Source organism: Carassius gibelio, chromosome A24 (genome assembly GCF_023724105.1).
Source record: "Carassius gibelio isolate Cgi1373 ecotype wild population from Czech Republic chromosome A24, carGib1.2-hapl.c, whole genome shotgun sequence".
In the NCBI taxonomy this organism is placed as follows: domain Eukaryota; kingdom Metazoa; phylum Chordata; class Actinopteri; order Cypriniformes; family Cyprinidae; genus Carassius; species Carassius gibelio.
The window spans coordinates 2,448,674-2,475,750 of record NC_068394.1 but is presented as its reverse complement, the minus strand read 5'-3'; the positions used below and the strand labels follow the sequence as shown (position 1 = coordinate 2,475,750).

General features: G+C 33.0%; 1 protein-coding gene and 1 non-coding gene across 3 annotated transcripts in view; one reads left to right on the top strand and one right to left on the bottom strand.

The window, feature by feature from the left end:
* Nucleotides 1-3,455: 3,455 nt before the first annotated feature.
* Nucleotides 3,456-3,527, bottom strand: trnaw-cca (transfer RNA tryptophan (anticodon CCA)). The gene has a single exon. It is a non-coding gene; the product is annotated as a tRNA-Trp (tRNA).
* Nucleotides 3,528-5,250: 1,723 nt separating this feature from the next.
* Nucleotides 5,251-27,077, top strand: part of LOC127945834 (myosin-binding protein C, fast-type-like) — a 24,961-nt gene continuing 3,134 nt past the window's right edge. The window contains exons 1-26 of one of the 2 annotated variants that reach the window (XM_052541926.1): nucleotides 5,251-5,312; nucleotides 13,560-13,574; nucleotides 13,685-13,702; nucleotides 14,266-14,325; nucleotides 14,413-14,561; nucleotides 15,427-15,544; nucleotides 15,649-15,697; nucleotides 16,305-16,364; nucleotides 16,449-16,615; nucleotides 16,700-16,832; nucleotides 17,087-17,211; nucleotides 17,641-17,746; nucleotides 18,796-18,965; nucleotides 19,046-19,211; nucleotides 19,296-19,402; nucleotides 19,485-19,514; nucleotides 19,654-19,796; nucleotides 20,924-21,083; nucleotides 21,314-21,418; nucleotides 21,502-21,690; nucleotides 21,768-21,902; nucleotides 23,687-23,854; nucleotides 23,922-24,010; nucleotides 24,082-24,277; nucleotides 24,945-25,084; nucleotides 25,349-25,508. In XM_052541926.1, coding sequence (XP_052397886.1) covers nucleotides 5,294-5,312; nucleotides 13,560-13,574; nucleotides 13,685-13,702; nucleotides 14,266-14,325; nucleotides 14,413-14,561; nucleotides 15,427-15,544; nucleotides 15,649-15,697; nucleotides 16,305-16,364; nucleotides 16,449-16,615; nucleotides 16,700-16,832; nucleotides 17,087-17,211; nucleotides 17,641-17,746; nucleotides 18,796-18,965; nucleotides 19,046-19,211; nucleotides 19,296-19,402; nucleotides 19,485-19,514; nucleotides 19,654-19,796; nucleotides 20,924-21,083; nucleotides 21,314-21,418; nucleotides 21,502-21,690; nucleotides 21,768-21,902; nucleotides 23,687-23,854; nucleotides 23,922-24,010; nucleotides 24,082-24,277; nucleotides 24,945-25,084; nucleotides 25,349-25,508 — 2,977 coding nt within the window. In that variant the 5' untranslated portion in view covers nucleotides 5,251-5,293. Of the gene's footprint in view, nucleotides 5,313-13,559; nucleotides 13,575-13,660; nucleotides 13,703-14,265; nucleotides 14,326-14,412; nucleotides 14,562-15,426; nucleotides 15,545-15,648; nucleotides 15,698-16,304; nucleotides 16,365-16,448; nucleotides 16,616-16,699; nucleotides 16,833-17,086; nucleotides 17,212-17,640; nucleotides 17,747-18,795; nucleotides 18,966-19,045; nucleotides 19,212-19,295; nucleotides 19,403-19,484; nucleotides 19,515-19,653; nucleotides 19,797-20,923; nucleotides 21,084-21,313; nucleotides 21,419-21,501; nucleotides 21,691-21,767; nucleotides 21,903-23,686; nucleotides 23,855-23,921; nucleotides 24,011-24,081; nucleotides 24,278-24,944; nucleotides 25,085-25,348; nucleotides 25,509-27,077 lie in introns of both variants that reach the window. The other variant, XM_052541925.1, reaches the window with a different exon arrangement.

The window sequence follows — 27,077 nt, the reverse complement described above, 5'->3', positions numbered from 1 at the left end:
TTTTGTTATGTATATAATTCCATGTATAATTCCACATGTGTTAATTCATAGTTTTGATGCCTTCAGTGTGAATCTACAATTTTCATAGTCATGAAAATAAAGAAAACTCTTTGAATGAGAAGGTGTGTCCAAACTTTTGGTCTGTACTGTACATAACAAAAAAGTATGAAACAACTGAAAATACGTCATATTTATATTCTATACTCTGAGAGAGAGAGAGAGAGGAGAAATGTAACAAAGTTTAATGTTGTATGTAAACTGTGTTTGAGAGAGAGAGAGAGAGAGAGAGAGGTGTTCAGAGAGGAGTCTGTTGGATGTTTAGCTGTTATTTGTTTTATGGACTCAATGTTGAAAATGTAAAACATTTCAAACACTGTTGGCAGAAGTGAAAAATAAATAATTTTAGGAAGTTACAATTTTGTTTGATTCCATGATGTATTTTACTGAACATGAGTATTTACAACGCAAATCCAAATTATTTTAATTTACTGACAGTTACTTATATCTTGTCTTTTAACTTTATTAAGATCAGATTCTGCAGGTAAAATAACAATATTAAGGTGACTTGACTTGACTTGACTTGCCCAAGAAAAAAATACTTGGGACTTACTTGAGACTTGAAGGTTAAGACTTGAGACTTACTTGAGACTTACACATGTGTGACTTGGTCCCATCTCTGGAGGACACTAAGCACCCATGTCAATGCATCGCGCGGCCTCCACCAACGCAGCGGCGTCAGCCGCCTCCCAGCCGCGATTGCGCAATCCATCGCGCGGGTGCGGCCGGCCGCACATCAACCGCTAAAGTGATCGATTATGTATACAAAGTCATCAAACTAACACAAATAACTAAAGTATAAACACTTTATGAACTCAAACTGCGATGCCACATCACTTATCTTACCTGCAGAAACACATAAACAGAGAGAGAAAGAAATCTTTCAATGGGCTAGGTGCACAAGATGGCGCCGGTGAGCTTCAGCGACGCGAGTGTGTGCGTACTTATTTCCGGTCTTGCGACGCTCGCATTGACTGTAATGGAAACTTGCACACGGATCTTGGCTAGATGTATATAATTAATGATTTTCAAATTTAACAGCCGATAGTTGTATATCAGAAACATGGGGAAACATCCTCCCTATATTTTGCGTACCTCTGTGTGGAAATTCATCAAGATACAACGCGGAGATTGCTTTATTCTTCTGTTGATTATGCGGATCAGTGTCAGGTCAGGTCCACAGGGATTTCTTCTTTCAAACACAAACCTCTCAAATATGCAATACTTTTCATTTTCGAAGAGCTAGTTTTGTTCTGTTATGTAAGATACATGTTTCTGACTGTCAAACGACTCACAGAGATTTCTGATAAAGCATGTTTTATTAACTTTTTGATAACATAATTTATAACTAACTGTACAATTAAACGTAATATAATTATGGTATGTTTGCATTAAATAAAAGATCGCTGTTTGCATTCATGTGTGTTTTTATTTGTTTTGTGAAAGATCTGTAGCATAAATCATTATCTGTCTATGTATATTGTTATTGTTTTGCATTATCAGATTAAAAATATTAAAATTAGTCACGTATTTTTTACTGTGTAAAATAATAAAATATGTTGTGAAAATGAAACAGACTGATGTATGTGTACAATTGAGAAATAGATATTTCTGAAGATATATCGCAGACCACGTCTCACGAGGTAAATATTTAATATAAAAATAATAATAATGCAAACATTTTCGAGAAATAAGTGATTTGTACATTTACATATTTGGTAAGATAAAATACATTATATAGCTGTGTATACACGCCATGAGTTCAACTTTCATTTCGTGAACATTAGTGTATTTAATTCATTCACCGGACCCAAACATACACAAGTTTCAAATCCACTGGCTCAGTTAACATTTGTAGTATAGTGATAATAGCAGTGTATATCTTATTTGCATATGAAGTGATATTATAAATCCTGTAAACATATAGAAGGTAATATTTGGACTTCTCCAGTTTTCTGCACTGACTTTAAGCACAACCGGAAATATCTACGCACACACTCGCAAGACCGGAAATCCAAGATGGCGGAGATATGCAACTAGCCCATTGTGAATCAGTGGCTGCAAGAGTGGCTTCTTCATATATAAATGAAGCTCTATGTCCTGCGGCTCATGATCACCCTCTAGCGTCACCCGCCAGCGTCTACAGGTCTAAGTGATGTTCAAGTTGGCATAGTTATACAGTATAATATACAATTCTATTTTAATATACATTTAAAGCAAGAACCATATTTAACAGATGATAAGTAATAATATTAATGAAAACAATACAAACATGACTACTTGAGTCCATACCACTACATATCCAGTCTCTTTCAGTCAATATCCCACATACAGTAATATGTAAATATGTACTTTTGAAAGGGATTTGTGGCATAAGCATATGGCATACTGTTCAAAACAGTAACTGTCATGTCTCCAGTTTACATCTGGTAATACTAACAAAGCACACTCTTATATTGACAACATGACTAAGCATTTGTTTGTGAACAACGACACAGGGACGTTTCATTCTGATGGCACTGATATGTTCATTGACAGAAATACTTGCTTTTAAAGATTTTGTTTGAGTAAGTTACAGGCTTTAGCAGGTAATCTATTGTATGGTGCTGTTTGAACAAATTGTTTTGAGAAATGCTTCTCTGTCTACTTCTAGTCTACTTCTGTGCAAATGACAGAGAAACGCTGTTATATTATCAAACCTCAGGACGCCGATGACGATGCATTTCAGGTTGATAGGAGGTTCATTATTAGTAGCCTAAGTGAAGCTGGTGCATTTATTGTGCCGCAGCGCCATCTACCTGTAAACAATCCATGTGATTGAATGTTCAAACATTGTAAATTATAAATACAAAAGTAATATATTATTAGAGATAATAAAAATCCCATATATATATATATATATATATATATATATATATATACATATATATATATATATATAATAAAATCCATTATAAATGTAAAAAAATAATATGAATACAATTATTACCATTATTATTAATATCAATAAAAATGAATGTTATAGCCTATAATTAACAAAATTATTATTATTGAAATAATATAGATTTTTAGTAAATTACACTCACATATATCTCGCTCTGTCAAAGATCAACTACTGTAAATTTTAGAAATATTTTAGATTAATCATTTTTTATACACGCACGCACACACGCACATATAATGAATTAAAATGTAACAATTTTCTCACAAAATCCCGCATTGTCATGTTTAATTCCTATAATTCTATTTGAATTATTATTTATTAACAAGGGAAAGCAGGGGAAATCTAGCTCAGTTATTAATGTACTACTAACATCTATGTGCATTTCATAATCTTACTTGGGATATAATCTGAGCTGTTAATTTGAGCAAAAGATTGGAGTATAAAAACATACATTTGACCCCGACGTGATTTGAACACGCAACCTTCTGATCTGGAGTCAGACGCGCTACCGTTGCGCCACGAGGTCCTGTGGTCAGAGACTGGATTTACCGCTTTCAACCATAAGCAATTCAGATACATATTAGAAATATTGCACATTTTTTTGTGCATGTTTGGACTTTAGGGGTGCACAATGTTGGCCAAACATTTTATGATTATGTAACAATATAGCTTATTAATAATAATAATAATGATGTCAAAAATAATTATTTAGTAATATCTGTTCTTATATAGTAATAGTAATAAAAATAATAAATAATGACAATAATAGAGTTATCGTTGTAATTAAGTAATTTTTAGATTTTTATTAAATTATAATAAAAAATAACACAAAATTATAAATATTTGTATATTTTACCATTGACCCAGATATGCAATATTAAACTGTGAAACTGTGAAAATCCATAATTAAATAAATCACATTTTTGAAAATGTTAAGAGTGAACATGTTTTATTTATTTTAATTTTTTATTGTGGAAAATATTTTGTATCACATTGTAAATAAATATGATTTGCATCATGACCAACAATCTTGCAACTAAACTGAATTTTTTTTTTTTTTTAAATACTAGGTAAAAATCACTAACATAATGTTTTTATTAATGCCTAAAAATATGCATAAATTATGCATAATATAATAATATCTTAAATATTAATATTTTGTTCAAATAATAAATAAATAAATACATACATACATGAGTGAGTGAATGAATGGACATCAATGCATTAATATCTGTTTTTAATAAATGTTGATGTTTTTAATAAATGTTGACGTTTTAAAACATTGTCCCATAGATTGAAATGTAGGAATCACAAAACACTTCAAATAAGTAGTATAAACACAGTGAGCATTTAATAATAATAAAAAAAGTAATAAATAAATAAGCATTGATATTTAATAATTGCATGTTGATGTACTCCAAGTCATAAATGAAACAACCACAGGTCACACGTTGCAACTCAATTTGTGGATTGTCGCTCAGATCCACATGGTGTGTACAGGAGAACAGAACGAGATACTTCAGATCGTCTCTCTTCACTCGTCCTGCAGTCAGGAGTCGATGAATACAGATCCCTCAAACAAACAGCAGATATGGGATGAGACTCTATTAATAAAATCAACATGAGCCTGGCAATATGAGTGGAGTATCAAACTCTCAGGGGCTTATAGAGGAATGAAGCAGCAAAAGCCAACTCAGTAATTAAAGATCAGTTCATTAGGATCTAAACTAAGTCCCTGCATCCAACAAGCCAACATTCACATGTCCTCTATATACTCTATTATACAGTATATTACGCAACTCTTAAATATTAACATGAATGTGTGTGTATGTGTGTGTGTACAGATGCTCGAGTAAAAATAAACACATAAAAGCACAAAAATAACATAGCCAAAAGGACGGATGGAGACAAACAGAGAAAAGCTCTGATGTGCTTGTGAGGAAAGGGTGTTGAGATTGTGGTATCGTGGTATTCTGTTAAGCTGGTGTAAAACTCTCTGTAAAATAACAACACCTTAACACGTCTGTCAGCAAACACTCGTGTCCGGCTCGCTCTCCATCCCTCCAAACTTTGTTCTTCGACTCTGAGAATCCTGGAGGGGTTTCGAGTGTCGGTGCACTCTCTTCTCTCCCCCTGGTTTGTCTCCCTCCTTCCAGCTCTCTCCTTGCTTGGTGGGTAACTTGAGTTCCCTGAACGCTTTGAATAACAGAGGGACTGTGAAATAAAAGGCAAAAAAAAGTGACAGAAGCTGTCAGTTGAAGGAAGACAAGCAAGACATCCACATCCACAGCCATGCCTGAGCCCACAGAAGGTACATCTCTCTTTTCCTTCAGAATTAATCAGCCTCTTTTCTGCCTTTGTAGTATTTATACTACTTCTTCTGTTTATTTAATAGAAACGAGTGTTCTTAGTAGTGCTAGAAAGACCTTACAAAACATGACAAGACTAGACAAAAATGACTTCTTTGATTGTTTTGCATTATTAGATCTGCATATTGTGGTATTGTTTATTTATCAGCTATATTATCAGAATGACCAATCAGTGATTTTTTTTTAAACAAAACTGAGATTTGCTCATTTATGACTGTTATTTCTTTCTTAAATATATATATATATATATATATACAATATTTCCATGCACTTCCTGAGGTCTGTAAATATGTTCACACACCTCAAATTAACATTAGGATTAATAGAAGAAGCAATGCAGGAGGATGAAGACTGAGGAGGAGGAGGCTCATGAATGAGGAAGGGATAGTGCATGATATCGCAATATTAATGTTCTGACGTGTTTTATTAATATGCATGGTATCAGAACATTAATCTGCGCGCCAGATAAATATTTAAATATATGATATATTTCATATTTTTCAAATAAATGTAAAAAAAAAAAAAAACATTTATTTTAATAAATATTTCAAAACTTTTTACATATCTAAAATAATATTTGGAAAATATTTTATTTATAAATAATATTTACACACATACATAAATATTCATATATAAACAAATATTATATATTTATACAGTATGTGTGTGTATATTTTATTAATTTTAATTTGATTGTAATAATATATTATTGTAATGCTTAATATTTTACAATATATTTTTATAAGCACATATAGATGGATGATTTTATTATTTACATTTAAATAATATATATATATATATATATATATTTTTTTTTTAAATAAATGTATTTTTAATATGTATCTTTACTTATTATTAAACAAATTTATATTTTATTTTGTGTTAATGTGTATGTCTGTACTCTAATGTTACCAATGCTTTGGCAATGTTAAGCCTTTTTTATCATGCCAATATTACTATTATTATTATGATTCAACGATAGATAGATAGATAGATAGATAGATAGATAGATAGATAGATAGATAGATAGATAGATAGATAGATAGATAGATAGATAGATAGATAGATAGATAGATAGATAGATAGATAGATAGATGTGTGACAGTGTGAGAACAGGACGAGACGGTGAATGTGTCTGGTATTCATCTACTAGTCTTAGCACAATTCCTCACTGACCATCAGTTTACAGATCATTCACAACACGAGCTCGAGAACGACTCCACTGAGTGTGTCATATGAGCCTCTGAAAGCTTAATGCACACTCAAAACAATAATAAGGCCTAAATCTAAAATGCATTTGAATTGCATATAAAATTTGGATTTTATTACACATTTATACACATTTAATGTGATGCATATTAGTAAGAAACAGGTCAGATTTCTGCACTCTGAAACATGGCATAGTTTATTCACTTTTTCCCTCATCATATAATCATATTTCAGTTCATATAAATTATATTTAAACAATCAGAATCAGTTCATTGTCAAAACAATAGAAATTATTCAGTTCATGGCAAGTTATATTTCTGTGGAAACTTATTTCTGTCGCAAGATTTAAAACAATGAATAATAAAATAATAGAAATAAATAATAAAAAGGTGATTGTGACATTTTTTTGTAACAAGTCAGAATTACGTGAAGAAAACCCAGAATGGTAGTATATAAACTCAGGATTGAGAAAAAAAACACTTAATTAGTTAAAATGCATGAGATCAAAAAGACTAGATTGGATTTACTGATGATAAATATAAAAACTAAACCATTTTGTTTAAAACACATTCAGTTCACATTACAGAAATCATTGATGTATGACTGACAAATATTTACATCAAATTAATTTAGTTAGTTTGTTTGTGCATGAGTCTTAAACCCTACAGATTTATCAAATGATTTTCAGAGAAATTAGAAAAGGCAACACCTAATTTAAGATGAGCAGAATCTGAAACCTTAAACCACATTGAGACACATTTTATCTGTGCTTGAGTGTAGAAGTCCCTGTCACGATCCAATTAACAGTTCAGATGCTAAGAAAAGCGTGACCCTCGAGACCTTTACTAAATCCACGCCTGCGGCCACATGACAGAACATAAATCATACGCCACAAAACCTTAACAGATTTTGAGCAAGGTTCATCCCGAATCACTGGCCTGTTCTCGTCTTCACCACAGTAAGATATAAATATCTCATGATGACCTCTGCCATTTCTATTTTCACCTCGCTATCCGTTCTGCAAATCACAGTTTAATGGACAACTCATCGTGGACTAAATATAAAAACATGGCAAAAAGAACTCAGCTTTTCTGAGAGATATTACAAGATGGCAATAGAAAATCACGTCATCTTTTCTCATGGCACATCAATCCCTCGGATGCGTTCATTTCTCAGTTTAACCTCTGTTACCTCGCCACACCTTCTGAATGAACGGCAGTAAATCTGATCAGCAGCCTGTCAGGAGCGATGATTTACACATCTTCCTGCTCTTATAAGGGTTCTTCCAGATGCTGTTGTCTGATATGGTAATGCCACAGAAGCCCAGGGGAGAGACGGCTCTAAAAATACCATCATACGCTGATAATCACTTCAGTTATAGAGACTTCACTAGTGTGAAAGAACACTCTGGAGAGCGGATTTAATAGTGTTTGCCATCATCAAAATGCAAAGCTAGGTGAAACTGCACTTGGTTATGTTTTTCTAATTAAATAAAAAAGTTTCACACATGAATAAGGTTTTTAAAATGTTTTACACATGAGGTCATTATGAACTTATTTAAAGCTAATTTATTTTAAATGGACCAAACATACTGAGATCTCATCTCCTGTCATTGGAGACTTTTGCTCGTGACATAAATATTTATACAGAGTTTATATGATGCCATCAGTAAAAGAAAATGTTAAACTGTTACACAGCCAAAAAAACCCCCAAAAAAACAAATAAAGATAAAAAGGTCTCTTCTGATTACGAAATGAAATATATATATATCTGAGATCAATAGTGAAATTGCTAATATTTTGCATTTAATCCAAAACCAAACACTGACGTTATTAATAAATTAAAAAAAATTTAACAATTCAAGATTTTTAATGAGGTCTCTGGCAATAGTGATCTGGGTTTCTCAATCAAAAATAAACTAAATACAAAATGCAAAAAAAAGAAGAAGAAGAAGAAAAAAAAAGAACGTGCATGCAATGCATGCTTAAAACTTGAGAACAGTCTGAATTGGCCAACAACCTATCGCTGAGATATCAGTCCAGTTATTTATTATGACCCTGCAGCTGCCAGAATATTTTATTACTCACAATAATCTGCCTTACAGGTCAAGAGTCTATAACTTAAAGAACCACCTCTATTTATGTATATTTATGTGACAGACAACACTGGAAAAGTGCAAATAAAACAATGCAACTATGTAATAGTAATGATAGCAAAAATTATAGGAATACAAACTTTTAAAAGGAAGGAGGATGCCTAGTCAGTCCAAATTTTGCCATAAATTGCTTAATTAGAAGCTAGTTGCATTACCCTGGAGTGACCCGGGATCAAGTACTGTTTAGGGGTACAGTGCTGACAGACTGTGTCCCATCCACTATGCAACATCATTCATTTACCTGCACAAATAGACAACAACCTCGGCACTAGTTTAATTCTGTGCTGCATTATCTGCCACCCAGATTCAACGATTCGGTAAAGTGTGACCATAACATAATCTGCATAACATCTGAATAGCCTGAGTGATAGATGGATGTTTAGTGTGTGTGTGTGTGTGTGTGTGTGTGTGTGTGTGTGGAATTGTGCTTAGACAGGGAGCTTACCATCCTAATGATTACCATCCTAATGTGCTAAATCCAGCATGTAGTACACTGTGTTGAGTATCGCCTCTATCCCTCTGAAACACACACACACACACACACATTCGTCTTAGGTGAATCATGAAGTCTAGTTTCTTACTAGTGAGGTGTTTATACTGCAAATATAAACCATAAACCCTAGACATAAAACTTTTCTGTGTCACTGCTGTCAGCCAGGAGTTATTAACTTTTATATGGAGTGGCAATTAGTTCAAAAGGTGATACAAAATGAGTAGAGTACATGAATGAATGATGACAAACTGATCATATACAATTACAAATTATAGTAGGTGAAGTGTGAAATTTATGTGGCTTAAATTGGAATTGCAAAATGCACATTACTAATAACATTTGGAGCAGGATTTGAAAAACAGATCATTTTACTCAATCTTGTTCAGCAAAATGAATGAATCAAAGCCATTTATTTAATTTCTCATTAAATTGTTTTATTTTTAATAGCCAAATTCCCCGTAGTCCACTTACGGGATCCTTTGATCATATTTCGGAAATGTTCTATTTTATAATTAGTCATCAAATTCGCTATCTAAAATATGTGTTTTAACCTTCATTAAATCTTTTTAAATAACAAACTAAACAAAAACAATAATAGTTGCATGCATTGAAAGAGAAAAATAAATGCATAAATAAATGCATTAATTAATAAGTTAAAATTGGGGGATGAGGGGTTAATCAATATATTTTGTAAGTAATGCAGAGACTTTAATGTCAATCATTTCTTCAAACTGCTTCAATGATTAAAATGTTCATTTTTTTAACGTCACAAAACTTGGAGCAAATTCAACAAATAAATAAATACAACAAAATAATTACTTATAAATAATAAATGCTGAAATATATACTGTAAAAGCAAATAACATAAATTACATTTAAAGAGGGTTAATTAATTTATAATGAAAGTCATCTAAGAGTTTTAAGGCAGTTTTTTTTACAGCTGCTTTAAGGCTTGAAATAAAATTTTATTAAAACTGTATCTTGCCATTTTTAAATGCCAAGTTAAGTTTTATGTGTGATTTGAAATGTGATACCGTGCTTACTTCTTACTGGTGAAGACAAACAATCATGGGTTAAAAGTTCATCCTTTATACAAAAAGAGTAACAACAAACTGGAGCAGAGCTTTCCTGATCCTACTTGATTTTTAAAAGATTATGGATACTGAAAAACATAATTCAACTGTAATCCTAAAGTCACCTACGATACTTAAAATTAATCTGAAGTGCGAACACAAAAACATTGCATGTGCCACATCCTCTCGATTCACCTAAAATAAATCGCAGCATATCTGCGGTTACAGGCCTTATACTTCGAGGTCAGTCCTTTTTGACAGTTATTTGACTGACCATAAAAGCCTGTCTGTGAGATGTTTGCTATCTGATATCGGTGTGGTCAACGGTTAGATTCCTGGCCTGACATTAGAGAGGTTACGATGTTACCGTGGCCTTTTAAACAAGCTCCATGGAAACAACTTGCCCTCCTAAGAACGAGGAGGATATGAGGCATGCTGCTATTTCAGACCACGCGATCAGAGAGAGTTTCTCATTATCAGAGTGGAAACATCTTGATGAAGTTGCATCAACAACTCCAAAACAAGAAATTAACACTCAACCTATATGGTTTTTCACCTGCAGATGCTAGAAAAACTAAGCAACACATAGCAGGGTTTCCGCAGGTTTATTTTACATTAAGGGAACACAAATCTTGCTCGGTAATTGTGGCTTGCTTTCCAGGACGTTTTTGAATTTAAGACTTTCCACACCTATTAAAGACCTTAATATAAATATATCTATATATAAAATATCATAATATAATATAACATACGCACACACAGCAAACAGCATATTAAATATCTCTTACTCAAATTTTTTGATGCAATTAAACGTCCCTAAACCTGCAGATTTTAACCCGTGTCCACATAATAAACTACAGCATTATGTTTAATACAGTTAACACCTATATTTTTCAATTTAGAGCAGACCACTCAGTCAAGGATCTTATGTGCACACAATACGTGTGTGTAGAAATATACAGAAGAAAGTATAAAACTGTGAGGCCAGTTGTGAGACATATTTATAGGATTGTAGAGGATCTGTCTGGTCGAGTGCCTGAGGATTCCTACTAAGGATCCGCTTACTACTCAGAGCTCTGGAATATATTTATCATCGGGGCAGTTGATTTCAGAATAGTTTCATATAACTTAGCTGATGTCATCAGTCATGATTCACTGAAACACTTATGGTCAGCCAGGTTCACAGTTTGAACATTATTAAATTAATGTATTGCAGAAATATACATACTTTTTTTTATCTTTACTGACTTCTGTCAGGCCATGGCATCACAACAGAACTATATAAAATACTGAACAGTCAAAATGTCCAAGAAAAATGTTTTAGGAACATTCCATTTTATCATTTAGCAAACATTACGGGAATGTTACTTTTGAATGTTCTCCGAACATTCTGAAAACGAGTAGTGACATTTTAAAAAATGTTACTAAAATATCCCATGAACGATGTACAGATAACATTTTAAGAACATGAAAGTTTGTTCAAATTTGCATTAGTGGAAGAAAGTAGGGGTGCAAGATAAATATCGGCCGATAATTAGTCCGCATCTCATCAGCCGGTTCTGTAATCAGCGGTAAATTCCATCAGGTGCGTGATTTCACATAGAGCAGCTGTTACTACACAGAGCCGTTGTTAACTGACATGCTGTGCAAATCCATGTTCATTTGCACTGAGGCAAATGGTGGTCACACCAGAAACTGACTGGTTTTCGGACCCCCCCCGGACCCCCCCATTACAGTAAAACTGCACATTATAGAGTGGCCTTTTTATTGTGGCCAGCCTAAGACACATCTGTGCAATAATCATGCTGTCTAATCAGCATCTTGATATGCCACACCTGCGAGGGCTATCTCGGCAAAGGGTGAAGTGCTCACAAACACGGATTTAGACAGATTTGTGAACATTATATGAGAGAAATAGGCCTTTTTTTGTACATACAAAAAGTCTTATACCTTTGAGTTCAGCTCATGAAAAATGGGGGCAAAAACAAAAGTAGTGTGTTTAGGTGTAAAATTAGGGGCAATCATTGCATTTTGATCATGATCCAAATGAAGATCCTTTATACATGTAGCATGAGCAATTAAATAATAATAATAATAATTAGATTGTATAATTTCAAAATCTGAAGCAAAAACAGAATGGTCTGACTTCAGCTTTGTGAAATTATGCAGCATAAACATCTGCACAAAACAGAAACAGCAGAGGGACTGAATGAAACACAGTTTCAGTCTCTGACAGCAGGTGGCGCTTATGGGACAGCAGTGATACAGTGTTTTGACGTAAAAAAGATGCATGCTTATAAACACTATTTTAATATGTATTTCATATTATAAGACAAAATGAAAAGAATTCATCTTAAACTTTTTTGAAGACTAAATAAAATAAATAAAAACTCCTACCACCAATTTAATCCAATATTTTGAAAACAGTCAATATGACTATCACTTTAAGCCATAATAATATTTATTTTATTTGGATATATCATGCAGTACTAATTAAAATTGTATAAGTACAAAAAAAGGCTTTTATTATTAGCCTTGACTGTAATAGGTAAATTGAGCTTGCATTGATGTATTTATGCCAATAAATGTACTACGACCAAAATAGTTGAAATGTTTTAATTTCTAATTAAATTAAATTTCAACTATAGATCCGATGTATCATGGATATATCACTTAGATGTGTGAACCTCAGGTTGTGTGACCTTATTAATATTCATGAGTTATGTCACAATGCCACATAGTAACACTAGACTGAAATAGCAAAATGCAGTTGTAAAGAAACAATATTATAAATTACCTTAGTTTAATTACAGAATTCAAACAATAAATGTGTTTTTGAAACTAAAACATTGCGTTGCTGTAACTGACGGAAGCACAGAGCTCATTTGAACTGAGCTTCCTCTTTACTCTTAGTTATAGGACGAAAATATGAATGAACCAACACTAACTCATGGCCAATTCGTATGTATTTTACGAGGTGGCTTATTCGTACGAATTTGTACGACCTCACTCGTACGATTTTATACGATTTGTCTAACGGTTAGGTTTAGGGGAGGGGTTAGGTGTAGGTCATTCGTACAAATTCATACGAATTGTGCAACTCGTAAAATACGTAAGATTTGACAACAATCTTATGAATTTGTACGAGTGTGGTCGTACGAATTCGTACGAATAAGCCACCTTGTGAAAAATGTACGAATTGCCACGAATTGCCAAATATAAAGTATCTAATGTCACTTTTTCTCATTTCTTCCCACAGAGGTGAAGACAGAGGGTAAGTGACGCCATTAGCTTGCGCTGACTGTTTGCAAATTATAAGACCTTTAAATATTAAAAAATATAGAGTTACGAATACTGTAGGTTTCTTTGTTCTTTCCTCTGCAGAAGCTCCAGAAGAGCATGGTAATGAATCTGATATGACAATCCTTAAGCAATGTCCTTGCATTATTTAAACCACATACTAACTATATAAGTGACAAGTGTGAGTGATAAGTGACTATATAAATGAGTCACTTAGAATTAGAGTTCATAGTTGGTGTGCATGAAAGGACTCTGTGATATAATGTGCAATAGTTCCCATTTGGATGTGTATGTAAATATATTCAGCCTGCCCTATTATGGAAATCAATACAATATTACAACAAATGACTGCAAAAGGGTGAGAAGAGGAAAGAACGGTCTCCTTCCTTGTGCATGAAGCTCACCCAGAATTCAGTTATTTCTGTGATATCTTTAATGCCATTCGTTGTTAATATAAGAAAACAACCCAATGTATTACTGTTTTATGCTTGAATTAATATATGTTTTAAATATTCGCAAGGAATATTTAAAATGGAAACAGAGCGTGCATTTTGTTGACACAAGTTGTTATTTACAGGATCCCTATGTGTGAATATCCAAGTCTGTCTGCATGTGTGTGTGTATTTTTTGTATTTATATATAACATACCTGTTCCATGCTTGCAGAACGAACCGAGCTTACAGGACTCTTTTTAGAGAAGCCACAAAGTGTGGTCGCCATCACAGGTATAAAAACACATTATTAAAGCTCCAAATAGTTGCCATAAAAAACCAACCGGCATTAAAAGTAAGATGTGTGTGTTTTTAACACAGGAAAAGATGTAACATTTGTGGTTAAGGTGGACTCCACCAACCTCACACGTAAACCCACCATGAAGTGGTTGAAGGGGAAGTGGATGGACCTCGGCAGCAAAGCGGGAAAACACATCCAAATAAAAGAGACCTATGACAGAAATACTAAGGTAAGAGGGGAGTGTGTTGTCATATTTAATATTAATACTCCACATAATCTAAAGAATATTCAGCATAACTAAATTCTAAATTCATCCATAACCAGGTTTGATGAATGTATGGTGTTTTGTTTGGAAGCATGGTTTCGCCGTGTGATAAAAATAAATAAATAAATGCAAATTACTTTTTGTTTTTATCTCACAATTCCTTTTTCTCAGAATTGCAAGATAAAAAAAAACAGAATTGTGACATAAACTTGCAATTGTAAGAAAAATGTCACAATTGTGAGATACAAGTCGCAGTTTTATTCTTTAGTGGAAAGATAAATGCATAATTTCTTGACGTTGACTTAAATTTAAGATAAAAACATTCTGAATTCTGATTTTATATGGTGCAACTTTGATTAGATTTTATTCCTCAGAATTGTAAGAAAAAAGTCAGAATCGTGAGAAAATAGATAGAATTTTGAGAAATAAACTCAGACTTGTGAGAATAAAAGTCAGAACTGTGAGATAAAAAGTCGCAAAAAAAAAAAAAAAAAAAAAAAAAATATATATATATATATATATATATATATATATATATATATATATATATATATATATATATATATATATATATATATATATATATATATGGGCTTCCATTACATGGATCTTCAATTTTATTAGAGCATTTGTCAAAACTGTAATGTTGAAGGTATTTATTTTATCATCAGAAATCTTGTAAAATCTTTAAATAATAGCTTTTTTTTTTTTTTACAAAATAGAATATAGATTATCTTTGCACTTAGTTGATCAACTTGAATTTGTGACTTGTACTTTATTACACGTCATCCTTAAATGTGGCTTGTTTCTTTGACTCGTTCCTTCTCAGATCTACACGTACGAGATGAAGATCGTTAAGGTGGTCCCAGGAGACGCAGGTGGATACAGGTGTGAAGTGTCTGCTAAAGACAAATGTGACAGCTGCACCTTTGAGATCACGGTGGAGGGTTAGTGTGTCTTTCACACACAATCAGACACAACGAAAATAACACCGTCTCAGTAGAAATCTGTAAAGGACTGTTCTATATTTATCTTTCATCCTTGTCTGTAGCTGCTGAACAAGAGAGCCAAGCTGATATTTTGTCTGCCTTCAAAAGAGCGTGAGTCTGAGTATTATATTCATTAGTATATTTCTCATAAGTATGCAATCACATATTTAGGCCTGAACTAACCATTCAAAAAAACACGAACCAGTTAACTGTTAATCTAAATACACACACACACACACACACACACATATACACATACTGTACATACATGCATACATACTTTAGATAGATAGATAGATAGACAGACAGACAGACAGACAGACAGACAGACGATGATAGATAGATACATAGATAGATAGATAGTTAGATAGACAGACAGACAGACAGACAGACGATGATAGATAGATAGATAGATAGATAGATAGATAGATAGACAGACAGACAGACAGACAGACAGACTGACAGACAGACAGATGATAGATAGATAGATAGATAGATAGATAGATAGATAGATAGATAGATAGATAGATAGATAGATAGATAGATAGATAGATAGACAGACAGACAGACAGACAGACAGACAGACAGACAGACAGACGATGATAGATAGATAGATAGATAGATAGATAGATAGATAGATAGATAGATAGATAGATAGATAGATAGATAGATAGATAGATAGATGGTGTTTTATGAAAGTTATTGTGCTCTCCTACAGTGATGCTGGAGAGGACGAGGGTGAACTGGACTTCAGTGCTCTTCTCAAAGCCGTTAAAAAGTAAGTGTCCTCTCTATCCATTAAGACCACACTCCGTCTCCTCTAACCGCTTACTCTTGTTTATCACATCACTCACTTTCACAGGAAAAAGAAGCCAGAGCCTGAGCTGGACACCGACGTCTGGGAGCTTCTGAAGAGCGCTCATCCCAGCGAGTACGAGAAGATCGCCTTTCAGTACGGCATCACTGACCTGCGTGGCATGCTGAAACGACTCAAGAAGATGAAGGCCATAGAGCCCAAAACCAGCGAGGGTACGAGAAAGAGAGAGCGGTGAAAACTCAAGCCTCTGATCTTCTGTTTGTGACTGTGTGTTTGTGTGTGGGATGTTTCTCCAGCGTTCCTCAGACGACTGGAGTCGGCGTACTCCGTTAACAAAGAAAAGAAGATCGTCCTGTCTGTGGAGTTGGTCGACCCTAACGCTGAGATCAAATGGCTCAAGAACGGACAAGAGATCAAACCTTCTGCCAAGTGAGAAGCCAGAAAATACTCGTACACACATCCATTTCCAAAACACATTCATGACATTACTAGAACTATTTAAGACGATCCATATTGTTTATATTTTGCATCTAAAATGAGTTATGTCACACACCAAACAAAATGCCAAATATAACAATATTCTTCAACCATATAAAAGCCAACAGAGGTCAGAGAAGCTTCTCTGTCAGTTTCTGTCATGTTTAATATTGTAAGGAGATCACATATGTCTCTTCGTGTGGCAGATACATCATGGAGTCCGATGGAAACGTTCGAACCCTCACGATTAATAAATGCAGCCTGGCAGATGATGCTGCGTACGAATGCGTGGTCGGGACTGATAAATGCTTCACGGAAGTCTTTGTTAAAGGTGTGTGTAATGCTTGGGAAAGAGTTGAACCGGAAGAGCTTTTTATTTAGTGTGTGAAAAATAACCAGTGAATAGCTGATGCAACTTATTTGCAAAATCATTGAAAAATCCAGCATTTATTTATCCTATATCTATCATATATCGTATAACATTTATTAACACATATCTCACCATCGTAGTTAAATTTTTTTTTATTTTTATAATGAACTATTGCATTGCATAGCTGATCATCGTGAAGTGGAATTTAATTAGCATTGCATTTTCTCTCTAAGAATCACTCTGCAGTTTTTAAACTAATGTGAAAGTCAAGTGTAAAACGCTCAGTTCCTCTTGTGAAGGCACTATTATAGTCCAGCGTGTCTATATATAATGTCACACTGTCTTTATCTAATACATTGTTTCAAATCACTTTATCTAATTGCATTACAGAACCTCCGGTCACCATCACTAAACTGCTGGATGATTACCAGGTCGTGGTTGGAGAAAGAGTGGAGTTTGAGATCGAAGTGTCTGAGGAAGGAGCGCACGTCATTTGGTAACAAACTACAGCTTGTACAAGATATCACCAATGCTTTCGTTAGACACAAAATACATACAGATAACACAATTATACATGAGATATATCTCAAATATTTAGCAACACAACTGTTTTCAACATTGATAATAATCAGAAGGATTAAGGAGGAAGATGAACGACATGGAGGAAGATGAAGACTGGAGGAATGATGCTGAAAATACAGCTGTGCATCACAGGAATAAATTACATTTTACATTATATTCACAAAAAAAGTTTGTCCAAATGAAGTTCTTGGCAATGCATATTACAAATCAAAAATGAAGTTTTGATATATTTACAGTTGGAAATTTACGAAATATATTCATGGGACAAGATCTTTACTTAATATCCTAATAATTTTTGGCATAAAAGAAAAATTAAATTTTTATATATATATATATATATATATATATATATATATATATATATATATATATATATATATTGCTACAAATATCTGTAACTGAACACCGAACAGTGAAATTAATCAAATGAGATTAGATAATTGCACTCAAATAATAATGAAAGTTCATTGGACTTAATTTAAATAAGTTCTGTAAACTAAAAGGTGAATTTAAAATGATTGCGTTTTCTAGTTCCCAGCATGCTTTGCATCAGAAAACAAGGAAAATAAATGTAGAAATTAAGTGTTGTTTTTACACACGATTAACATAGAGGGACAGAAGTTAGTACTTAAATGTTGTCTTATGTTTGGATTTACATATTAACATTTCCCACATTATATGAGTTTAAAATAGATAACATTTTGGGTGAATTACTCCCTAATATAAGTTGAGAAATATAATTATTTCAGATAACATTGAGACAATTTAAGGCAGTTGCAAATGTCATTTTTAAGTTAATGTAAACTGAAAAGATGTAAAAACATCACTTAAATTGTTTTGTGCAATCTGTTACAAAATATGTTTTTAATTCTGTGAACTTATTAGGGTTTGCAGTGTGTGCAACTTAAGACCAGGGTCACATATATTCATATTAATCCCAAAATTTTGACGATGAATGCATAGGATGTTTGAGGATCGGGAGTTGTCTCGAGATGACAAAAGTTCGAAGTATCGTTTCAAAAAGGACGGGAAACGCCACTGTCTCATTATTCAAGAGGCGACCACAGAGGACAGTGGGATGTACTTCGTTTACACCAACGGAGGCCAGTCGAAGGGAGAGCTCATCGTTGAAGGTAAAACCTGATCTCTATGTACATACCTTCAACCCTCACCAGTCGTTTAACCAGTGCTTTTGCTTTAATATCCCTTTTAGAGAAGGAACTGGAGGTGTTGCAGAGCATCGCAGATCTTACGGTCAAGTCGGCAGAGCAAGCTATGTTCAAGTGTGAGGTGTCCGACGAGAAAGTCACAGGGAAATGGTTTAAGGATGGCAAGGAAGTTCAACCCAGTAAACGTATCAATATTTCCCATATCGGCCGGTCAGCATTCAGACACATGCACACGTGTTCACTCAGCTCGGATGTTACTGTATAGGTTTGAAATACGTTTGCATGTGACTCCAGGTTTCATCGTTTAACCATTGATGACGTCAAGCCAGAGGATGCTGGAGATTACACGTTTGTCCCAGACGGTTACGCGCTCTCACTGTCTGCCAAACTCAACTTCCTGGGTAAGATATCGACTGTATAGTGTGCAAAACTAACTCTGATTTGATATGAGTGTACATAAACAAATCATTCTTTATCTTTCAGAAATCAAGATCGACTATGTTCCCAGACAAGGTAGGACAAAGATCAATCCCTCAGCCAGAGTTTTTAATTCATGAAAAATCTACTGCTAGATGCCCAGACTATTTCTTAACATAGACGCTAGCTTCATGCAGCTGTCTTTGACTCTCTTGCTTTGTCTTGCTCCTTTAAGATCCTCCTAAGATCCATCTGGATGTGGCTGGTAACCTGGTTTCTCAGAACACCATTATTGTTGTTGCTGGAAACAAGCTGCGTCTGGATGTGGAGATCACGGGAGAACCCGCTCCCACCGTCTGCTGGATGAAGGGAGACAAGGTACACATGCAAAATGATGACAATTAGTCAATAGTGATCATTTAAATAATACATGAACATTTTAATTATGCAGTTTCAGTTTACAGATTTAGAGTGGGTAACTGGGTCATGCACATGCTCCAAATAGGGATGCATTGATATGATATGGTTTTTATCATTAAATAAAACTCTTGCAATGTTTTATTAATGGAAATTAAGCAGAAATCACCTAAAACTTAATAAAATTGGAAATGTACTCGCGACTATGTTTGAGGTGTGTGACACAAAAGAATTATTGACGGGAAAAAAACTAAAAAAAACTAAAACTAACTAAATAATTTACAATTATTCAGAACAAACAAACAACAACAAAACAACGACAAAATTACATAGTAAAAAAAAACAAAAACAAAAAAAAACATAATAATAATTCTAAATATTAAGAAACCTGTAATAGTTTATACAAACATGTAGGTTTATGTGATTTAATATTTTTAAGTAATTAATAATATGTATATATATTTATTATTTAAATGTTTCACATTGATAATGTTTGGTATTTACACATACTGATTATTTATTTTAACATAAATTAACAAAAAAAGAAAAATAAATACAAATAAAAATCTCTTTAAATTGCTTTAAATTACATCAGACTTAATAAAGAGTATAAAAACTGCTTTTAATTTCTTTTCTTTTCTTTTATTTTTGTATTTTATTTTTACACAGGTTTGACTGCAGTTAAAATAAAATGTAGGCCTTCTGTGATCTATTGGGAAACATTATACATAATTATAGCCAAGGTTTTAAATGGAAACATTTTTAAAATACACAAATATAACAAAGACACTAAATGCATGCATGCCATGGATCAAGAAATGACTTTAATTTAATTTAATTTAATTTAATTTAATTTAATTTAATTTAATTTAATTTAATTTAATTTAATTTAATTTAATTTAATTTAATTTTTCCTGTGTTGATGTGGTAGTGTAATTATGTGAAATTAATAAAAAATATGTTACTGGCATTGGTCAGACATTTATTGGCTGAAAAACATATGATCAAACAAAAATGTGCAGTATGAGTTTAATATGTAATGTCATTGCTAAATGAATAAATAAAACCACTGTGCCTGTGTGTCCCAGCCGGTGACAGACGCAGAGGGACGTGTGCGAGTAGATAACAGAAAAGACCTCAGCAGTTTGGTCATTGAAGGAGCAGAGCGAGAAGATGAGGCCAACTACACCATCACTGTCACCAACCCCGCAGGAGAAGACAAGGCCAACCTATTCATCAAAATCGTAGGTGTGTTTCCAGCACTACCTCCTTATTCCTGCAGATGGCACTGTGATTATAACTGCAACAAACTAAACCACAGCGAGGGTCTAAACGCACATTTAGATTTACATTCATGCACTGGCCAAATGCATTCATCCAAAGTGACTTACATTGCATTCAAGGTAAACATTTTATCAGAGCATGCATTTCTTGGGATTCGAACCCATGCCGTCTGAAGTCACTGCTGTGTGTTGCAGATGTTCCTGATCCTCCCGAGAATGTGAAGTGTACTGGAGTAGGAGAAGACTGCGCCACTGTCATCTGGGAGCCTCCGAAGTTTGACGGAGGAGCACCTTTGAAAGGTAACACACACCTGTTACAGGTAACCCAGCTCTACCCACACTCAGAAGTCTCAGCATCATCTCAATCTGATCTGATTTTCTAGGCTATCTGATGGAGAGGAAGAAGAAAGGATCCTCTAGATGGACAAAACTTAACTTTGACGTCTATGAGAACACGACATACGAGGCCAAGCGCATGATTGAAGGCATTCTGTATGAGATCAGAGTTTTTGCGGTCAATGGGATCGGGATCTCGGCTCCCAGCCTCAGCTCTAAACCATTCATGCCGATCGGTGAGGAAGGTTTCGCTATTGCCTTGTTATGAACTTTTGGACATCTCTTGCTTTAACTGTTGATTTCTCTCTCTCAGCCCCCACCAGCGAGCCCACGAAGCTGACCGTTGATGACGTATCGGACACTACGTGTTCACTGAAGTGGTTGGCTCCTGAGAGGATCGGAGCTGGAGGACTGGATGGATACATCATTGAATTCTGCAAGGAAGGAGGTGCGTCTTTTGCTGGACTAAAGCATAGTGGATCTAAACTCGCTTCACCAAAGTTTCTCCAATTCTCTACAGGATAAATAACAGGGCTGGGTCATATAGTTTATGAAAAATACTTATTTTTGTTTTCCAAATGGTCCAAGACACCATTTGTCACTTTGAATTTAAAGTACACGAAGTGTACTTTAAAAAAAAACAAAAAGTCTTAAAAATCGTCAATGTTTCTAAAATTACACAGTTTTGATTATATTTTATATATGTATTGATATTTATGTTTTTGCTCTAAAATGTTTAAGGTTTATTTAAATGAACATTTAATTAAAAAAATAAATGTTATCATTTTTTTTGCATTATTTAAATACATTAAAAATAATTAAATAAAAAATGACAAATTACAAAATAATTTTAAATGACAAACATGCAAAATAAAACACTATTTTTTTTACATTTTATTCATTAAAAATAAATAAATAGATAAATAAATAATTAATATTTAAATAAAAGAATAAATACATTAATAAAAATGTAATTAAAAATGACAATAAAAATATATATTTAAAAACATTCAAAATAAAACAGTAACTAAAAAAAGATTAGATAATTTATTTGTTACAAATGAATACATAGAAAAATAAAACAATAATATTTACATATAATATTAAATGCATAAATAATTAAATACTAATGACAGATTAAAAAATACATTTAAATGACAAACATTCAAAATAAACACTAACTAAATATTAAATATATTAAATATAATTGTAAAAATAAATAAATGTATTATAAATTGAATAACAAGGATTAGGGCATGTGACTGAGCTTTCTGACATACTGAATATTCACCCTATAGTTGTAATGATTTATCTCATAGAAAATTAAGCCATATTGTCCTCATCATGAGATTACATTATCGAGATTCAGTAGGAAACGTTGGTAAAGTGACTTATATTTTTTTTATTGGTTTAAAATATATTGTTGCATTTAATATTATATGTAAATATTATTTTATTTATTTTTCTATATATTCATTTATAACAAATAAATGATCCAATCTTTTTTTAATTACTGTTTTATTTTTTTTGTCATTTTTTATTTAATTGTTATTAATGTGTTTATTATTATATTTAAATATTAATTGTTTATTTATTTATCTATTTATTTATTTATTTTTAACGAATAAAATATCTAATCCTTTTTTAGTTAGTGTTTTGTTTGGAATGTTTTCATCTAAAATTATTTGTTACTTTGTCATTTTTATTAAATTATTTTTAATGTATTTAATATTATATGAAAATATTATTTATTTATTTATATATTTATACATGTATAACATATAAATTAAACATTTTTTGTTACTGTTTTTTTTTGAATGCTTTTAATTATTATTTTTTTAATTTGTCATTTTTTATTTAATTGTTATTAATATATTTATTATTGTATGTAAATATTAATTGTTTATTTATTTATCTATCTATTTATTTATTTAATTATTTATTTATTTTTAACGAATAAAATATATAATCTTTTTTTAGTTAGGAATTTTTATTTGGAATTGTTTTATCTTTTATCCATTTAATTATTTATTTTTTAACTATTTTTTTTATTTACTTTTTTAGTAATTGTTTTATTTTGAATGTTTTTTTATTTTAAATTATGAATTATTAAATATTTAATTTGTCATTGTTATTAATGTATTTATGTAAAAATTAATTGTTTATTTATTTATTTATTTATATTGGATTTAATTATTATTATTATTCCTTTGTTATATTCCTGCATGTCAGAAACGGAGTGGCATCCTGCTAACACGGATCTCGTTGAGCGCCAGAGTTATGTGGTCAGAAACCTTCCCACTGGAGAGAAGATGAATTTCCGTGTGGTTGCGGTGAATATGGCGGGCCGAAGCCCTCCTGCATCGCTCGGACAGCCCGTCACCGTCAGAGAAATTATGGGTACGAATAAAACAAGATAAATAAGGTTTGTCTCTAGCAAACCTGTGATGCTCTCCTCTCATTTCAGAGCATCCTAAGATCCGTCTGCCTCGTGAACTCAGAACCAAGTACATCAAGAAAGTCGGAGAGAAAATCAACCTTGTCATCCCTTTCCAGGTGTGTATGATAAAACACGAAGCACATCTATGATGAAGCACATCATTTAACAAGCTCATGTGTTTCTTCAGGGCAAACCGCGTCCGGTTGTCACGTGGCTGAAGGACGGCCAGCCGGTGGATGAAAAGAAAGTGGGCGTCAGGAACTCAAACGTGGACTCCATCCTCTTCATTCGTTCTGCTGAGAGAGAGCACTCTGGGAAATACACACTTAGCTTGAAAATTGAAAACATGGAGGACTGCGCTAACATAGACATCCGGATTGTAGGTAAGATGATATACAGTGGTTAAAAATAGTGGTCGATTAATATACAGAAAGCATTGTGGCTGAAATAATAGTGATATGCAATGCAATTTAATGTTAACAACTAATACACAATATTTACAATCATTTTATAAAAGCAAGTACAAAATTAACAATTGCTAATCTTTTTTGTCAGTCAAACTACTTTGATGTACTATATTTATTCAATACGAAAACATATTTGTCTGATGTGGGAATATTAAAATATTACATGCAGGTAAACAGTTATTTTGAATTATTTTATTTTACAATTATTTTAAATTAAATAATCATTTTTTTTATTTCTCATATTTTAGATTTATTTAATTTGTATGTAAATATAACTAATTTTTATAAATAAATATATATATATATATTTTTTTATCAATTTATTTCATTTATTTGCATAAATATAAATTTTCAATTATATTTTGCATTTGATTATTATTTATTTATTAGTCTGTGCTCTCAGTGAAGCTCCCTGCATCTTAAAATTATTTAGTTTAATTTGCTTTCACCAATTCCCAAACCTTCCTCCCTCGCGAATCCCAGTTTTGGGAAACTTAAGTTGACCGCCCTGAGATCTCCCTCTGATCTTAACCCCTGATTCACTCCAGAGACGTTCATCAAGTTCGCCCGACTCTCTTCCCAGATAAACCCGGTCCTCCGACTCAAGTGCATGTGACTGACGTCTGGGGTTTCAACGCAGCGTTGGAGTGGAAACCTCCCAAAGATGACGGCAACTGTGAGATCACCGGCTACACGATCCAGAAAGCAGACAAGAAAACCAATGTGAGAGATCTGATCTCCATGTATCCACCAAAACACCAGTCTGACATCATTAACTCACCCTAATATCTTTCTCTGACTTCAGCATGATTTCTAGTAGTATAGTCATATATCTCCTACTGTTTTGGTGATTTATCATCATGTTTTGAGCTCAACAGCATCCATCCATTTACCGTAAGGTGTTTGGAACAACATGAGGGTGAATAAATGACGACAGAACTGTTATTTTTGTGTGAATGACTCCCTTTCTCCATCACTTCCTCGCAGGAGTGGTTCACGGTGTATGAGCACAATCGCCGCACTAACTGCACCGTCTCTGACCTCATCATCGGAAACGAGTACATGTTTCGCGTCTACAGCGAGAACCTCTGTGGTCTCAGCGAAGATCCCTGCATGAGCAAGAACACCGCCGTCATTGCCAAGACTGGTCAGTGTGGTCAACAGCATACATGTCGGGAACATGTGGAAAATTAAGCTTGGATATTTGATTGCACTGCAAAAAAAAAACTTTTTTAAAGCAGATAAACTGGTTACTTTTGTTGGCAAGCTAACTACCGTATTTTCCGGACTATAAGTCGCACTTTTTTCATAGTTTGGCTGGTCCTGCGACTTAGTCAGGTGCGACTTATTTATCAAAATTAATTTAACATGAACTAAGAGTAAACACTACAGTCTCCAGCCGCCAGAGGGCGCTCTATGCTGCTCAGTGCTCCTGTAGTCTACACTGAAGACACAGAGCGCCATCTGGTGGCTGTAGACGGTAATGTTTTCTGTTGGTGCTTGGTTCTAAATAAATGTGACTTATAGTCCAGTGCGACTTATATATGTTTTTTTCCTCGTCATGACGTATTTTTGGACTGATGCGACTTATACTCAGGTGCGACTTATAGTCCGAAAAATACGGTAATTAAAAGTGCACAAATCAATGGAAAAATCTCATTTAGATTTTTCTTATTAAAAAATTGCCCACAATTTTGGGATTATACATCAATAATAATGAATATATAATACAAATAATATGTTAATATATTGTATAATTATTATAATTATTTTATTACAGAATAAAAACAGAAAATGACTAAAAAACTCAACTTTGCTCTAAACTACACAAAAAAAGTTAAAATTAAGTATTTTGTTGTTTTGTTTGTTGGGCTTCACAATTTATAACTGAATATGTCTGTAATATAATAATATCTAATACTATTTAAATTACTAAGAAATTGCATTAAAAAAAAAAACAGAAAATTACTAAGAAATTTACAAAATAAAATTACTAAATTAAATCAAATACCGTATTTTCCGGACCATAAGTCACACTTTTTTTCATAGTTTGGCTGGTCCTGTGACTTATAGTCAGGTGCGACTTATTTTTCAAAATTAATTTGACATGAACCAAGAGAAATGAACTAAGAGACATGAACCAAGAGAAATCATTACCGTCTCCAGCCGCAAGAGGGCGCTCTATGCTGCTCAGTTCTCCTGTAGTCTACACTGAAGACATAGAGCGCCCTCTCGCGGCTGAAGATGGTAATGTTTTCTCTTGGTTCTAAATAAATGCAACTTATATATGTTTTTTCCTCGTCATGACGTATTTTTGGACTACTGCGACTTATACTCAGGTGAGACTTATAGTCCGAAAGATACGGTAATTAAAAGTGCACAAATCAATGGAAAAATCTCATTTAGATTTTTCTTATTAAAAAATTGCCCACAATTTTGGGATTATACATCAATAATAATGAATATATAATACAAATAATATGTTAATATATTGTATAATTATTATAATTATTTTATTACAGAATAAAAACAGAAAATGACTAAAAAACTCAACTTTGCTCTAAACTACACAAAAAAAGTTAAAATTTAGTATTTTGTTGTTTTGTTTGTTGGGCTTCACAATTTATAACTGAATATGTCTGTAATATAATAATCGCCCTCTCGTGGCTGAAGATGGTAATGTTTTCTCTTGGTTCTAAATAAATGCAACTTATAT